This window comes from Cyanistes caeruleus, chromosome 7, assembly GCF_971803275.1.
Source record: "Cyanistes caeruleus chromosome 7, bCyaCae1.hap1.1, whole genome shotgun sequence".
Classification (NCBI taxonomy): domain Eukaryota; kingdom Metazoa; phylum Chordata; class Aves; order Passeriformes; family Paridae; genus Cyanistes; species Cyanistes caeruleus.
This window is the reverse complement of record NC_141707.1, coordinates 31,922,248-31,940,149: the sequence shown is the minus strand read 5'-3', so window position 1 is coordinate 31,940,149 and position 17,902 is coordinate 31,922,248. Positions and strand designations below refer to the sequence as shown.

The 17,902-nt window shown below is 44.3% G+C and overlaps 2 protein-coding genes across 23 annotated transcripts in view; both read right to left on the bottom strand.

Moving 5' to 3' along the window:
• Positions 1-1,298: 1,298 nt before the first annotated feature.
• On the bottom strand, positions 1,299-11,396 carry UMPS (uridine monophosphate synthetase). Its single transcript, XM_023930474.2, has 6 exons — positions 6,644-11,396; positions 6,303-6,456; positions 4,311-4,979; positions 3,463-3,638; positions 2,841-2,955; positions 1,299-2,055 (listed from the first exon to the last, which is right to left on the bottom strand). The coding sequence occupies exons 1-6, from the start codon at positions 7,202-7,204 to the stop codon at positions 1,874-1,876; spliced, it is 1,857 nt and encodes a 618-aa protein (XP_023786242.2). The 5' UTR covers positions 7,205-11,396; the 3' UTR covers positions 1,299-1,873.
• Positions 11,397-11,531: 135 nt separating this feature from the next.
• The window catches only part of KALRN (kalirin RhoGEF kinase), a 501,085-nt gene continuing 494,714 nt past the window's right edge, over positions 11,532-17,902 (bottom strand). For all 22 annotated transcript variants that reach the window (XR_015289279.1, XM_086897867.1, XM_086897875.1 and 19 more), the window contains 4 exons: positions 17,302-17,380; positions 15,977-16,177; positions 15,176-15,314; positions 11,532-13,058 (listed from right to left, as the gene is read on the bottom strand). Coding sequence is in view for 21 of the 22 variants with exons in the window: in XM_086897867.1 (XP_086753993.1) it covers positions 12,513-13,058; positions 15,176-15,314; positions 15,977-16,177; positions 17,302-17,380 (965 nt within the window). In the remaining variant the exon portion in view is untranslated. The remainder of the gene's footprint in view (positions 13,059-15,175; positions 15,315-15,976; positions 16,178-17,301; positions 17,381-17,902) is intronic.

Sequence of the window (17,902 nt, the reverse complement as noted above, 5' to 3'; positions counted from 1 at the left end):
CCAAAGAGCCTGCTCAGGGATTTGGCTCCACGGCTGTCAGCCACATGCTTAAACACCATTCAGCAGGGTTAGTGGAAAATACTGAACTCGTGAAATTCTGCTTGTTCTGTAACAGCGAGACCACAACAACACACTGTGCTGAGCTTCAGCCTGAGGCAGCTTTCTGATTTAAATGAGTTTTAGAATACCGTTTTAAATATTCAAATGACATTTGAATGTTTTAAATATACCAAACAGCAAAGGTGTAACTTGTTAAAAACCAGATATTTTCATTCTGAGGATTATCTAGAGTTGGAAATTACTGGAAGCTGTAAAAACGGCAGTGTCAACACTCCCCAAAAATGGAGTCTCAGCTCCCTCTGGTGGAAAAGGTAATTTTCTGCAAAAAGGTTTAAGTGAGAAAGTCTTGTTTCTGCTACAGGCCTCAAGGCCAAGAGATACTGAGACATCAAAAAAATCCTGTTCACTCTGAAGGACTGGAACTTCTAAGAAGTTGATGTGACATATCCCATCTCACTGACTGTTGCAGAGTGTCTGAACAGGATACCCACTTCATAATCAACAAGTTCCATCTTCCACAGGGTGGAATTCTCCAGGTGTGAATTATGATATATAGTCCTACTTGGATTATAATCCAATACATAATCCAGTTGGTAGCCCCAAGGAAAATAACACACACAATGTTCTAACATTCTCTCCACAACATCTTCAGCACCACAAGCAGCTGAGTTATGAAACAGAGCACAGTGTCACTAAAACACGAGGCATGAAGCAAAGCCTTCAGATCCCAACCTGTGTCCCTTGGTCTTAGATGTCCTGCATAAATTAAACCAACCAAAAAAAGCCCCCTCCAAAATCCTATTTTCAAAGATTTGGTGAAGAGTCCAGCACTAATGACAAAAACCCCACTAAATACAGTTGTTCCTAGTTATTAACAAAAGGACCCAGCCTTCTGTGTGCTCTGGAACAGCAACAGTCCAGAACTGCATCACCACTTGCTTTTGACTTCTTGATCAATAAAATTTTCATTTGCTATTTGCACCACATGCATACTAGATACACTTAAGGTTATTCCATACTTTATTATCAAAACCAATCAAGCAAGATATTTCTATTTCTCCTTTTTCACCATGTACAGTGAAAAGGAAAGCCTGCAAGTATTCCAGCTATTGTCACAAAAAGTCTAATAAAGTATATTTTTATTTCATATTAGAGGAATCAAGAGCTCCACTGTAGTTAAGCACACAACTAACTGCTCTGACAAATTCTGTAAACAGAATCACGAGCAACTCCTGCACTCACAGACACATCAGAATGACTTTATTATACCTCTGCCACAGAACAAATACATATAGAGCCAATAAAAAGGAAAATGATAGCAAAAAAGTATTTATTGAACACCACATAATTCAATTTCACAGTGTGGCATTAAAACCTGCACTTGGCTCCTTTGAAACAGGAGAGCTGAAGAAACCTGTGAAGGTGGGGCAGCACATCAAGTGTGCAGGTAAAGTTTAAGAACATAACAAAATACCATTTCCACAGCCATAAGAAATTTGAGGGTGGGGAAAAGAAACAAAGCCAACAAAATACCCTTGGAGTGTGTTGTGCAACGTTTTTCAAATAAGAAAGTCTACTAAGACTAAAAAAATAGGTGTGAAGTTTTGGGTTCTTACATTCAAATATCAAAAAAACCCCCAAACAATGGCAAGTACAATTTGACCTCTGTGTGTACAATTAAAAAACTTTGTAATAGATTTTTCTCCAAAAGGGCAGTTTTCTACAGGCTGAAGTGTCCATGTATTTAACTGGACCCCTGATGAGGATTGCAGCTCCATCAGCTTTGCCTCCTGGCTAGGACAGTGTTTGGTTTTCAGTCTTCTGCAGGAACACCAAGCCTGCTCATGTAGCTCTCCCACGCTGCCTTCCTGTACTTCTCTGCTTCTTGGAGACGGTCTGAAGCTGCCAAGATGCCACGTCCCACAATAATGATATCAGAGCCTCTTTCACCAATAACTTCCTTGGGGCTTAGGTACTTCTGCCCAAGGTTATCACCTGAAATGCAGACACCATTTTTGGTTTTTTTGTACAAAACTGCATGTACTAGAAACCTTCAGAGGTGCTGGAACACAAAACAGGTCCCCTGTCCCAGCTCTCACCCTAACAATCCACAAACATAACTAGAAACTGCATTGCCAAACAAAAAACACAGCTCAGATTTGACAGCCAGCACCCTCCTTTTTCATGGTTTTACCAATCACTATAGATGGAACAGTTACTTAAAGAAGTATCTAAAGATTACTAAAATAAGCTTCAGCCTTCTTAAAACAGGCAAAACCCCTAAACATTAATGTAAAAAACTTGTGATTTCAGTTTAGGTCTCATAAGAATTAAGATTTGAAGAGAAACATATCTCTCCTATCTGCTTCAGTGATAACCTCTTTAGTCAGCACAGAACTTTCAATTCATTGATACTGCACCTATATCAATACCAAGTGTTTCTTGGACTTCTCTATTTGTTATAATTTTTTTGCACTTACTGAATAGTTTTACATCTAATCTAACACCTATCTGAAGACATTTCACATGTTTTCAGGAGTGTGCTCTATGGTATGCACAGACCTCAAAACAAGAAGAAAGGTTGCATAGCCCACTTGCTGCTTTCCAGAGCTCCCAAGAAAGGAATTAGCACACCCAGAAATACAGGAGAGAGCCCTTAGTGGGAAACAGACTCCTCCCAGCTGAGAATCAGCATCCAAACCCTCTTCAGAAGCCACTTTTTCACTGGAGACTAGACCACTTCTATACTTAGAGACTAAAAATATTTTTTAAAAAGTTACCTCCAGTTTGCAGCTGTACTCCGGGGGTTAAGTGGAGAAATTCTGGTTTATTACTAACTCTAGAGCCACATATGAATCCAAAAACGAAATCTGAGTTGTCTTCAGCCATCTGTACCTGAAAAAGATCAGTGAACAATTACAAATGATATACTTAAAATTCAGCTGGCCTAGCAATCTGTTTCTCATCCACCCTCTGACGCTTTAAGCTGTGTGAGGCAGGGGTATGAAACACCTCTTGATTTCCCAATGTAAAGTCACTCCTTCCCTCTGGCAGGAAAGTGAATATTATGTTTCTTTCTATGTTATAAATAATACCATTAATTAATATAAACTAATTAGAAATTAATTGCTTAAAGAAAGAAAAAAAGAAGGAGGGTTGCTAACAGCAAACCTGGCATGTATACAAGAATTCCAAGTGTGAACTCTGACCACCTCACATCACTGGCTTACAGCTGCAACCTTTAAACACCACACAGTCATATTCCTGAGTCTCCAAGGCAAAAACAAACACCTGTAATAGTTAGAGCTGGAGGGACTTTTGGAAGTGCATATATTAGAAACCCATAAAACCTCCCTGTCACACTTTACAAGCTTTTAACCTGACACAAGACTGCCCACTTACTGCAGCTTTTGTGTATTCACCCGTTGCAAGGGACCCCTGGGAACTCATCTCTGCCACCAGGAGACAGCCACGCTGGAGAGGAAGGCCTGCTTCCTTCAGACCTTTCACAACTCCAGAGCCTGGAACCACGTGGGCATTGATGATGTCTGCCCAGGATGCGATTCTGAACACACCACCTGAGAACATGCGCAGGAAGACACAGGCAAAGAGTCATCAGAAATGTGTTAAACAGGAAGCACAAGTTAGACAAAAACAGCTGCACACTTACATATTTATAAGACAGTTTTACTGCTGAAGCTTGACAGTTACAAGTTCAGTTTCATCAGACTGTTCTGACAGCTGCCTAACCACAAGGTGTAACCTCTCAGTTTACTTTTCACAAACACTTGTTAGTGTGTCACCTTTAGTATTTACTGAGACATTTATGGTAGCCCAGAAATCCACTGTCACAGGTGCTATCTTCCCAGACAGCATGCAGGTCACAAGGGACATAAGGATCAGGAGAACAGCAGCTCTACAGCTGCAGATGGAGTATCAAAGGAAAGCCATGCTGGGCACACAAGCACTACAGTAATGGCAGGCAGCAGTTTCTCATGGCACACAACTCAGAAGTACTTACTGAGCACAACCATAGATTCATAAAAAGGTTTAGGTTGGAAGGGACCTCAGGAGGTCATGCTCTCTCAGCAGAATTAACTTCAGCACTAGGTCAGATTGCTCAGGGTCTCATCCCCTTGAGTATTTCCCAAGGCTGGAGATTCCAGGCTCTCTCCTGGCAACCTGTGCCAGTACTGCAGTTACACACACCAGAGGCAAAGTTATAGTAAATCCAGGTTGATGATAATCACCTTCATACTGATGTTTCACTGTGTTTCCAATATCTGCAAATTTTCTGTCTTCAAAAATCAAGAATTCATGTTGATCTGCGAGTGTTCTCAACTCCTTCACTACCTCTTGAGTGAAATCATTCAAGATGTCTATATGAGTCTTCAGGATACAGATGCTGGGGCCCAGCATGGCAGCTAGCTGCAGCAGCTCCTTGGGGCTGGTGACATCAGCAGAAAGGCACAAGTTTGTTTGCTTCTTTTCCATGAGCATGAGAAGCCTGGCTGCAATAGGATGCACCCCTGGCAGCTGGGCACGAGTGCTGAAGCTCAGCTCCTTGCAGAGTCTCTTCACAGGAGCAGCACCATTCTGAGCCACTGCCTCAAACACATTTCCCTCAATGAATTTCTTCACCTTTTCAACCATCTCAGCAGCCACTTTTCCCTGCTGCTGGAGAATCTCCAGCACCTCAGACAAGGTGCACACAGAGTGCAGGTGAATTCCATGTTCCTCTAGCCTGGCCTTCCCACCCTGCTCCCTGTCCAACAGCACTATGGCATCTGTGACTTTTAATCCTTCTTTCTGAAGAGCTTCTGCAGTTTCCAGCACACTGGATCCACTTGTTACCACATCCTCAATGATCAGGCATGTCTCTCCTGGATTAATGGTGCCTTCCACCATGCGCTTAGTACCTGAAAAATAAAAAGCAAACACTCCACCAAATTAAGAAAGGTTGGATGACGCAAAAAAACCCTTAAGAGTATCAAAACTTTATTAGATTATACCACTTATCACAGTTCTTACCAAAGCTCACTCATGGATGTGTAATTCAGCTCATAAAGACTGTTATTTCTCCAAGTTGATAAAACACTACTTTATGTTTCCAGAAGTTATATTCCATAACAAAACTGACACTGTTAACAGCACAAATTCAAATGTCTGAATAAGATGACTTCAGTTTAGTACTGTCATGACTTGAAAGGTCAACTTACAAAATTACTCTCTCATTATTTAAAACATCTTTAAGGCAGCCAAGTTATTGGCACTCTTCAGCATGTCTCATTTTCCACAGGCAGCACTGTGTGCTTCAAATGCCTGTTAGAACAATTAGAAGGAGTAAAGCCTCAAGTGCCTTTGTCCTAACTAACAACAGGCACACATCCATGAAAGGCCTCCTAGGGGGCAACGACAAAGGATGCCTGGCTTTCCCAGGGGCAGTTAATCGCTGTCACAACTGGCTTGTGCTTCACAAGAAGGAACAGCAAATGTTTCCATGCCTGGCCCACTGCCTGACACAGAACTAACACTTAGTTTTGACAAGTGCACTTTCTAATTACACGCTGTTGGAAGAGGATGCGTAGAAATCCAGTTATATGGCAGGTTAATGTTTCAGTCTGCCCTCCCTCTTCCTTTATCACAATCAAATAAATGGCTCATTGAGTAGAGAAGGGACTGCTGCTCACCTGGCTCACAGATAACAGGACCGTAGGATAATGGAAGAAAAAGAGGTTTAAAACATATATGAAGAAGAGACTAGAAAGGTGTCAATACACTAAAAGCTCTTTTTGAGAGCGAAATGTGTCTCTGGTCTCAGCATGCTGGAGAACCTGAGCTGTAAATCCTCGTTTATGGATGAAGCCACTAACCCAGTATCCTTATAGCAAAGATAACAAGGAAAGAAAAAAAAAAAAAAAAAAAAAGGATATTGCTAAAGAAAAGAAACAAACTCTCCCAAACAAAACCAAAGAAGCAGAAAATACCCTTCAAGAAACTCCAAACTAGAGCAGGACTAAAGCTGCAGCCTAAAAGCCTAGACGGCAATCAGCTGGGAGAGGCTGATCAGGCTGTGATGCTGTGGGAGGTTTGCTTCAGGGGGAAAGGGCCTGCAGATTCTTTAATTGCAGTGGTAACCTTAAACTGGCACAGGGATGCTGTGCCTTACAAAAGAACCACAAATTACATAAATACAGTTCCCAAACGAGGCAAGATGCAAACTCTTGATTTGAAAGCTTTACCGTAGTCTTTTCCTTCCTTCCTCCGTATCAGCATCGGGACCTGATTTTCCGAGCAGATGATGGTGGCCAGCGGCAGCGCCGTGTACGGAACGCCGCACACGCAGTCGTACTCCAGACCCGCATCTTGGGCCGCTTGGAAAAGAAGTCCTGCAACCTAGAAAAAGGAAAACCAAACGCTTTTTAAGAGCCAGACTGGCGCGAACGTGGCTAAGTCAATGAAAACCTCTCTGCCTGACACGACCCGAGAGCCGACCCTGCGAGGCCCCCGCTGCCCTGAGGGTGAGGGCCCCGCCACGGGCAAGGCCACACGCGGGGCCCGGCGCGGGGCTCCCGGTCCGCACCTGCCGGAGGAGGCTCGGGTGGGACACGAGGCCGCGCAGGTCGATGTACACGGGGGAGGAGCGGCCGCTCTTCAGCACGAAGTGCCCGAAACGCAGCGCGCCCGCCCCGCTCAGCGCCGCCGCCACGGCCCCCGCAGGCCCCGCCGCCATGGCCGGGCCCGGCGCACGGAGATGATGCGAGCGGGAGGGGCTCGGGGCGGGGACATTGTGTGACACCCGGGGAGCACTGTGAGACACCCGGGGAGCACCGTGAGACACCCGGGGAGCACCGTGTGACACCCGGGGAGCACCGTGAGACACCCGGGGAGCACCGTGAGGCACCCGGGGAGCACCGTGAGATACCCGGGGAGCACCGTGAGGCACCCGGGGAGCACCGTGAGACACCCGGGGAGCACCGTGAGACACCCGGGGAGCACCGTGTGACACCCGGGGGACGTCGTGAGACACCCGGGGAGCACCGTGAGACAGCCGGGGAAGCCGTGGGGCCCGTCCCGCACCCCTGCCCACAGCGGCAGCCCCCTGCGCCATCCCTGCCCTGCTGCCCCGGGCCCGTTCCCCCATCCACGATTCCCAGGTCTCTCGTCACCCCACTCCCCCGGGAAGCAAAGGCCGCTGAAGAGGATTTGATGTGTGACCCGAGGGCTTCTCGCCGGGTCGGCTCCGCGGGTGATTCCCAAAAGGGCGCTCGGTGCGTGCGGCCAGGGTGACAATTCCTCCTGAAAACGTGAGCTCGGTAGTGTCCCCAGCCAGCCCCGAGCCTCCAGGGGCTCGCTCAGAAAGATGCCACACGTGTGAAATAAGACTGACCCGGTCTTCTCTGAATAATTTTATTTAATCAAAAAAGCCCAGAAACGGAGTCTTTAGTATACTCTATTTATGGGAATGCAAGGACAGGAGATGTACAAGTCGAAGCTACATCTGTAGATGATCATACATACCGCAGTATAGTAACAACAACATGGGACAGCAAGTAGTCACCTCACAACAGTACACATGAGTGATTAGACTTACAAAGGAAATATTTACAAACCTGCCTTTACAAACCAACATGGTGTGCATACAAAATGAAATCCGCAATAAAACTGAAGATACATTTAAGGCAGACCAGCAATACACTGAAATAATTAAGGCTGTGGAATTACTTTGCACCTTGAAAATGCTGAGCTGTTAGCAATACTGTTTCTTTTTTCCTCCTTCAGTGGATTGTTGCTAGGATTGAAAAGCATCAATACGTTCCAACTGTTTGCTCTTATCTCGGTGAATAAGTCTGAGATTGATTTTATTTTTTTTTTTTCACTTGCTATTGCATTTGCTTTCCAAAAGTTATGAGCAAATTGACCTCAGTGGCAGAGCAGTGTTGAACAGTTTGGTAGAAAGAGAAGTAAAAGCACCAGCATCAGAAGTTGGACATGAAGGTGAAATATGGCTTGAGTAGAGAAGATGTTGGTTTTTCACTAGCTCCATAATAAAGACTACAAACAGCAAACATTCAGCATCCTGACGCTATGGAAACACTCAGCACTACACAGATCCCAGAACAAGAGTACATCACTTGATGGCAGTGTGCAGTCAGCCTAGTAAAATGGGATTTGATTTTGTTTCCTTGGGAAAGCACCGTTTTCTGATGGGACACGAGTGAATGAGCTTGAAAATAAACCCAAGCCCTGTGTTAGAGGAGAATCCACCTCTGCTGTGGAAGGAAAAAGAATAAAAAAAGGTGGTGAGCTCCTGTGCATGTAAATTTTGTGTTAGACCTTTATGTGCACATCTGTCTCTGAAATTTGTATTATCCTAGGTTACTTGACACAGTAAGTCCCCTCATTGCAAGGGCATTAAAATAGGGTTATATGTAGTCAGGTTATAACGTGTGGTTCTGCATTCAGCCTTTATGCACAGTATTTGTAGCAAAGGCCTAATGGCATTGTCAGAAATGTTAAGGAACTCCACTGAGGCCACAGCCTCAGGGGTCAGTTGAGGGCACAGACTTTGTCGCAGCATTAACTTAGAAGTAAAAAGATACATGTTACTGAAAAAATCCAATCCATAGTCTTTTAAAAAGAAAGGGCAGTAAGACTAAATGAAAGTTGTTGATATCACGGAGAAGAGAGAGACATTTTATAAATTTCAAAGCCTGGATTGCTTTAAAATACTGAAGTCTACAACCCTGGAGTAGCTGTGTATAATCCCTGTGATACCACACACAGGGGACTTGGCAGCTTGGGGGTAGCTGGGGCCTCCCACAGGGCAGCAAGTGCCCCAAGACCTGATGGGGGCTGACAGTTTACACTGGCCAGCAGAATTCCTGCCCTGGCCTGGCTGCTGCAAGCGGAACAGAGAGAGAGGCGAGTTAATTTCTCATTGCACATTCATTAAATGAAGCCATCTTAAATAAGGAGAGCCCATGTCACTGCGTTCTCTGGGCTCTGTGTCACCAGCACCTTTGCTCCCCTGCCACCCAGCACCTGGGGACACTGTGAGCCACACTTTGATGTCAGAGCAGGGTCAGAGCACTGTGGAGATGTCAGAGGGCGGTGGCTGTGTGCACAGTGCCACTGCACACAGAGCTTGTGGTGCACTGTTGTCAGTATTCCTGTTGGTCATCCTGGATGGCTGGAAGCTGCTGGAGAAGCTAAAGGGTGCAGCTACCACCATGCCTTCAAGCTGTCTTGGGAACACCCTGAGTGGTACACAGCTGCAGGTGGAATCTTCCCCTCAGGTCAGATATTCTGTGGGGAGTCTCACTGAGAAACTGTGTTTGTTACAGACAATATTTCATGCACCAAAAAATCCACTCACTGGAGAATGCTACACAGGGGATTGGCTGTGGTGCTTCTCACCCAGCGGCTGCGCTCCAGGCCTGCTTACTGAGCTTCTGAAACCTCTTTACAATGGCCTTACAGTTTTCAACAGTTACAGGACCTATTGCATCTGCAGAGGCACCACAAGTTGGCTTAAAAAGACTTTGAAAGAGCAAAGTCAGGACACTTCCTTTGCATTTATCATATGGCAGCATCGCATGCCAACTTGGTATTATTCAGGCAAAAGCAAGAACAGTTGATAATCACAAATGTTATATGGAAGTTCTGACTGGTTCAAGTATTCCTGAATGGACTGTAAGAAGAATGGAGTCCAGGAAGAGGTGTTCTAACACAAATATGGAAAAAACAAAACCACAAAAGAACTTAACCCCAGAACATTCAACATCTTCAGATTTCAGCCCCTCCAGCTCTCTCAACAAGGAGTCTTTTTTGAATCTGAGCACCAATACCTAATCATATATCCTCTCTCTTTCAGCGTTTTGAGTTTTCTTTTCTGTTATTTGATAGCAATGAGAAGCTTAAATATGATATTAAACAGTCCAGCTTTTCCCCCCTGTGCATCCAAAGTGTCTGCTGTTGTAGTTTGACATATGAATGTGGGATGTAGGAAAACAAAATACCGAATAACTCCAAATTTCATGTGATACATGAGAATTTGTTTGTATTAAGGCCAACCAGAAAGCCTGTGGCTTAAACTGTACCCATAGGCCTAATAAAAGCTGTGGGTTTTACAGACCACACTTCCACTAACATTTTTTAAGGGCAGCACAATCGCAGCACAAAGAATCAGCTTTGACAAATAGGAAGAATTGCAGCCTTGTAGTGAGAAAGTACCTGAGGCTGGTGGTAATTAGAGACCCCCCCCTTTTGACTGCTGTCTGTATTCAGTTGCTAAGAAATTGCATATTTTGCACTGTTGTTCAGGATGAGTCTGGTTTTTATCTAAGGGGTGCTGCTGGATTGCTTAGAAAATCAGCTGCTGCCTTAGAGAGGAACTGAGATAGGTTCTAAATGATTCAAAAAGCTTAACCTTCTGTGAACACTTGTGTCTTTCAAACCTTTCCACACCCCCTCCCTGCATTAGATCTCTCACAGAACTGCTTTTGACTCTGCTGAGGCACCTGGGCTCACTTCTGCCTGTGGCTTCCCAATCTCACGGGCTGTTCTTTGTTGCACACACTCAGTGCCGAGTGCTGAGGATTTTTGCTGTGCCTCTTCACCACTAACAAAATACTGACCACTGTGGTGTAGTGATAGAGCAAGCACAAAGAGAAGGGCCAGGTCTCCTCCCTGCTATGAAAGGGAGCTTGAAGGTGGATCAAAAAAGGGCTATCAGAGCCCTGAGAATTTAATAGTCCTTGCAGGGCATCTCCACCACCTGCTGGCAGAGACAGCACTTGCTCCTGCAGGCTCACAGTGCAGTTACTCAGATGGTAAACGAGATGTGACTCTCTCCCTTGCAAGAAAGTCTGTATGAGCACAGGTGGTCAGATCAAGCCCTTTTCCTTAGGAAAACCTTTGGTAACAACGGCCATTTCCCATTACAGGCACACAAATGGTACTCAGCACCGAGACAAAGTCCCCACATGCTAGGGGAAAAAAATCTCTGATCGTAACCCGTCAAGGCTGTAGAGCTTTGTGATGTGGCAGTAGGATGGGGAAGCCCCAGCTGGTTTCCCCTTCCAGTCCCATTTCTGGAAAGGAAGATTTGGCCAACCTACAGACTGCTGATTTGTCACTGCAGACTCCCTGTGTTGGTTATACCTAAGGCTGGCTCCATCACTCTAACATCAATATGATGATGTTGCAACTTGGCTTGTAAGAGAGAAATGTTTCAATTGTGATTTTTTTTTTTTTTCTTATTACAAATTAGGCTTTGGACATAAAAATATCCTCATGAATGCTTTGGTTATGAGGTGCTAATGGTGGCTGAAGTTATTTACAAGTTTGGAAATGAAACAAATGACATACTTTAAACACTGAAAACGATTTTCAAGCTGTAAGCACAAGAATGAACTCACCACTCCTACTGCACTCAGAAAGGTTTAGATGGACTTTGGGCCAAGCAATTCCGAAGCTAGAAATGGAACAGGATCCTTTATATTTATATATATTTATATCTATGATACAATATATGTATACTGAAAACCTGTGATAGAAAAAATTGTCTTCATCACCATCATCATCTAGTTTACAGATACTGCAAAAATTGGACTTTGCCTTTTCTCAATGCACAGGTTTTGCAAAAGATTTCTGTACAATGTGTATAAAATGCTTTTAAAAAACCCACCATAGTCCCATTGTGCTTAATCAGAACCAGCTGTATGCTCCAATGAATTCATTGCCTTAATCGTGGCTCCAAAAGGTGCTGCACATTGACTTAACACAGCAGAAAGCCCAAGGAGGGGCTTAATGGAGGATTTTGGTCTGAGCACTACCACGCAACATGAGTGTACCTAAGCCACGCCACCATGAGAGCTGATCCAGCAGTGACTGGAACCTGATCTTGAGTGTCCTATGCAGGCAAAGTTCCCACTGAAATCATGGCAGATCTGGGCATATGGGGCATGAGAAATCTGACTGATAATCTGGAGCAGGCTTGCAATGATTTCAGCAAAAACTGACCAGTCCAGTTCTGCAGTACGTGCTAAGGTCAGCCTGGTCTCACTCCCAACCCCCCTCCCCCCCATCCTATTCCTATTCTTTTGTACATTTCAAATTCAGCTCAGCACGATCAAGAGGATTTCTTATAAGGCTGCCTCACAAAGATTAAGGCAACTGCAATTTTGGCTCTCATTCCCGGTAGGTGTTTGCTTGCTGCAGTCCCTTTTTGCTGGTGAATGTGCCAATACCAGGTGCCCCGAGAGACGGAGCGTGTCCCCGCTGCTGTCACCACCTTTGCCTTGGTCCGATTGCCAGGTCCGCAGTGACTCCCCTCTGCAGCGGTGGGACGCAAACACCGAAGATGGGATATGTACAGAGGGATCCTCGTGCTCCCGGCGGCGCTCCGGGCCCGGGACCGGCAGCGTGGGATCCCGTGGATGGAGGCACTACGTGCCCGGCTTCATCCTGCTCAACAGGAAGCTCTTGACGCTGGGGACCGGGTGCACGTCGTACTGGTGCCTGCGGCGCTCGATGAAGGAAGCCAAGCGGGAGGTATCCAGTGGGATCTTGGAATAGCTGCCATTGTGCGGCTGCAGCCACGGGTGCTGTAAACAAGTGGCTGCTGTCGGCCTTCTCCTGAAGTCTTCCTGGAGGATAACGTTGATGAAATCCCTGGCGGCGTGACTCACGTCGGAGAAGTACTCGTGCGGGAAGCTGAAATCCACTCTGCACACGTTGATACAAGTCTCCTCTTTGCTTTCATCCAGGAATGGAGAGACACCACTTAACATGACGTAGGTGAGGACCCCGATGCTCCAGATATCCGTGCTCAGGGACACGGGAAGGCCTTGGATAACTTCAGGGGCTGCGAACTCCGGGTTTCCAAGGAGGTGGTGGACATGGTAGTGACCTGTGATCTGGACTGCATCTTCCAAATCAATGATCTTGACACGAGGCACTGGGATTCTTAAATCAATGAGCAGATTTTCTGGCTGTTGAAAAGATAATGATATACACTTAATCGTAACTATATTTTTGCAAATAAAATATGTAGGATTCTTTTAGGCTTAACAGACAATCAAAAACTTGCATTTAATGAGATGTGCAAGGGAGAGATCAGGAGAGTGAATGATAAGGAACCAATGCAGCTGCTGTTTCCTCTAAATTCAGATCAATGCTGCAGTTGCAATGACAAGATCCTCTGTTGCACTAGGGCAACACACTGGGATTTTGCACTTTGTCCTAAATACTTACAGTTCATTTTCCCAAACTAATCTCTTCAGATTAAGAGCACTGACGGATTTTTAAATTTTAATAGGACTTATATATATCTGATCAGTTTATTGAGATTCCATTTGTTCAGATGACAGCTGGCTAAGTGTGTGTAACTTGTAGCAGAAATGTTCTTCATGAAGTAAATGTTCAAATCTGCACCCCTTACCCTGGGAGGGACTGGTGTGTGCCATTACAGCTGACATGGAGCTGCCAGTGTGCCCCTGTACACACCAGGACACAGTCATGCTTTCCAAGCCAGCATGCAATTACATTTCATCCCTGTTGGTTTCTCTCTGTTTTAGCAGCTCTCAGTATTTAATGTCTCTCTCAGTGAGAGATACTGAGCATTGCCTATACACTCTGTTCTGGGGATTTAACATGGATTATCCTTCCTTTGTTGGCTCTGAGATGATTTCTGAATTTACTTCTTGCACCCTTCTATGTCTTTTTTTCTCTCCTTTATCCTCATGCATATTTTACTGCTGCCTCATGGCATACAAATATATATATATATATATGTAAAGCAAAGTTAACGTGGCTGTTCCAGTCTCTCCACTTGCTCTTCTCTTGTGCAGTCTCTGTTGACAAAATCAACACATCCTTAAGCAGGATCCTGGGACAACACAGTCCATGGACAGGTCTGCTGTCACTGCCAGTGCATCTCCTGCTTCCCACTTAGCAACAGAAAGCTCTTTATTTAGCATCCCTCATTCAGGGAAACTGCAAATAGGTCACAGAAAATTAGCTTCCCACCTTGTTTTTGGGAAGTATATAATAATCAAACAGAGAATTCATTGCAGTTTCTTACCTCCAAGTAATACCTACTTTTTGACAAGTCATATAAATAGGGCAAAAAATACAATTACATAGAAAGAAATCAGGCTGATTTAGTATTTTGTCTAATTCTCATCTAAGGTCCTGTACAAATGGAATTTTTTGTAGGGGTAGAAAGTATTAGTTCGTCTGGCATGCCTGGGGCTTGGAGAGATGAGAATAAATCTCCTTAAATCTGGATTGTCCACTATATAGGAAAGTTAAATTCATCCCTCATTCCCCATCTTTAATTGTCATTTAAGTCTGCAAAGTGTTATAGATTATCTGATATCCCTGGCAACCAGAATCAATGTTACAGATCACAAAACTTGAAACACTTGATCACACCATGAATGGCTAATTCTGTCATCCAAGATAACTGGGATGCTGGGGAGGACAAGAGTACAATGCCAAATCCAGGACAGCACAGTGCCTCCTGCCATGTGTGCTCACAAAAGCAGGTACGAGCTGTACTGGTGTGACGTTAGAGAATACCCCAATTTTATCTCCACAGTGCCACTTGTCCTTTGTTCTTCCTCTGAACCCTTCCCTGGGTGTATTTCCCTCGCAGTTCCCCTCTCAGGCTCTGCAGCACAATGTAGGGTACAGCTTTCCTTTTCCTTTGCCCCTGCCAGCCTGGCACAAGCCAGCTCTGCTCAGGAAGGTTGGTGGCTGAGTTGGTACAGTGTGAGCCCAAACCATACTCCATAGAATTACTCATGGTTTCCCTTCAGACAGGTGCTAGTGAGATCTCACTCTTGTCTCTCAGACATCCTGGTTCTCCTTCATTAAATCCAGAAAGCCCTTGGGAACAAACCAGTGAATCAAGGGAAAAGGTGCATTTCTTGTGTGAGGGCAAAGACCTGGCACTGCATGTCAGTAACTCCTTTCTCTGGCCAGCAGCTTGTCCATTTAGTGATCATCTCCGTGGGGTATAGGCTGCACCTCCTCCCAGGCTGCACAGCTGGGAACTCTCTGTTCCAGGGCACAGAATAACAGCATCATTCTCATTTGTTCCTACCTTTATGTCCAAGTGAGCCACTCTGCAGTTGTGGAGGTACTGCAAGGCTTCCATTGTGTCTCTTATATAGAACGCCACCTTTTCCTCCATAAGTTCATCGTGGTTCATCAGATAATCTAAGAGACGACCATCATCCATCCTACAAACAAACCAAACCCTGAGCATGAAATATCACATGGCATCTCTAGGAACACTTAGTATCTGAAAACAAAATTACAGTGGAAACTTTGTGACCTAGAAAAGGGAGGAAAACAAAATGCAAGATCTGATGAGTATTTAATGATATCTCAAGATACTGTAGGCCATGGAAGTGGTAGAATGATTAATCCTCAATTGTTATTGCCAGTTCTTGACAAATTTAGCAACAGTCTTAAAGTAAACTCATTTGCTTAAGGATTCAATAGACAGAGACAATTCCTTTGGAATCAGAACTTCTTAATTATTTGCATTCATCTATTTATTTATAGAGCTAGTTACATAATGCAGAAAAAAAAAATCACTGACATTTTCAGCTGGTAATATTTTCTGTGGGAAAACTAACCCAGTAAAAGTTTTCCACCTAGCTTATTTATCTGTACAAACAAACAATCAAATTGGCCAAATATACTTTAGAAAGCAGTTTTGTTCCTCTTAATCTTACTTACTGTAAAGAAAAGGCAGTGGAAACTCTGCAGAAAATGGCTGTTTCATTTGACATCTCAATCAATAAAATATTTGCCCTGCTGAACTCAGGGTGATCTTTATGCTTTTCTTTAATAGGGCTGTGATTCAGACACTTGAACCCAAGCTCCGCTTACTTACAGTTCCAAAACTAAGATGTAAGAAGTTGGAGACTCGTAGGTATCATGGATAGTGATGTACTGAGGATGCTGTAAGTGTTGTAACAAAGCTGCTTCATGTGCTGCCTGCTCTTTCTTTTTCATTTTTTTACTAATGAATTTTACAGCAACATCTTTCCGGGTGGCTTTGTGGACACATTTCTTTACTATGGAGAATCGACCCCTGAAATTATAAAGAAAACAGAATAATGAGGTGGCCTCATGAATAAATCATGATAGTTTTTAGCACAATAACAGAGTGATTTTCGAAGGTTTTTTTGATTCATCCCATTAATATTTCACAAGGCATCAGATTTAACAAGTTGTTCATAACCTTTTCCAACAAAGGCCCTCCATCTCTTACCCTGAGTGTAGAGATTCTTTGGGGATTAGCAAACACTGAGAGCAAATGGTGTCACTTTGCTTTGTGCAGCCATACTGATATCCTCTAACAACCTCCCCTGGGTTCAATTTGCTGCCACTTTTACAGGTTCTATCTCCTTTTATTTTAGCTGTGGGTCTCCGTTCTCCAGCTGCTTTATTAAAGAGACTAAACTTTCTCAAACAACTAAAAGAGAAGCCTTGTAATGTAATCACTGGCCTACCATTTTTTTCAGACACACAGTAAGAAATTAAGAAAAAAGCTATCAGGAGAGCATTTAGGAAACTCATACAGACCATAGTACCATTCCTGAAAGTAAAACTACCCAGTGAAACCATGTGCTGAACTTGAGCTCTCAGTAATAGCATCCCTGTTTTCTACAGAACCAGAGGGAATTCTGTCCTTTCAGCCCCAGAATTGTCTGTGACATCTGAGCTGATGAAATACTTACATTAACCTGAATTATTTGCATGTCCCTTATCTGTTATCTGTGGAGAGCACCAAGGGCTGACAATATGTGCCACTCCTCTTTAGGCTCTGTTCAACTCACCCTCCCAATCAGCAAAGATAAGTAAGTCACATGCCCAAGTGTTTTGGCAAACTCAGTCTTTGTGGTTAAGCTTATCCAGAACCAGTAAATTGTCATGACTTCAAAACAGGACCTCAAATCAGAGATGACAGAGAAGATACCAACTGCCAGAGATTTGTCTGCCTAATTGCTCACCAGCTTGCCAATCTGCAATTCTCAAATCAGAACTTAGCTTGGAAAACAGAACTTAGTCAGTATTCTCATCAGTATTGGATATGCAATGGTCTTTGAAAGGAGCGGCCCTAACTACAAAAGTAACCTAAACTCCTCACCAAGGAAAAAGCTTCAAGCCACTGTTTGAGTGTTTTATTGAAGTGATAAGCAGGGTTAATATTACCTCCCAATCTCATGCAGCTCTGCATAGGCAAGGTCAAAGTTTTCCTTCCATGAAATAGTGGCACCATCAGCAGCAGAATCTTTGAGAGAACAAAGAACATTCAAGAAGGTATAAAGTTAAATACAGTTTGCTGTGGACTATAAAGAGCATATTTGAAAATAATGCAAGACTATATTATTAAGACAGGAAACATTATCACTAGGAGTCCAGTTTCATACTGCCCAGGCACAGCTCCAGTGGGTTGGACCACTAAATGCCAGACCTCACCAGGGAAAGGATAAGAGGGACTCAAATATGTCCTTGCAGTTTTGGGCTGAAAAGGGCTACAGAGACAGGGGGTAGAGCTATGCTGTGTGAGCTCTTGCTCCATCCAGCACTGGCTGTCCCAGCCAGTCACACACGTAGTTACACAGCAGGGCTGCTAAAACATGGGGAAAAGTGGGCTCTGGTGACAGCACTTGAGAGTGAGCTGTGCCCCAAACTCCTGCAGCCCTGAGTGCTTGGGAATTGCCTCCATCACAGCATTCCCATTCCAGCTGCATTGCTCAAGGAGAGATGTTTAGCAAGGGGAATTGCAGCCCCCATACGGGCTGCCCAGCAG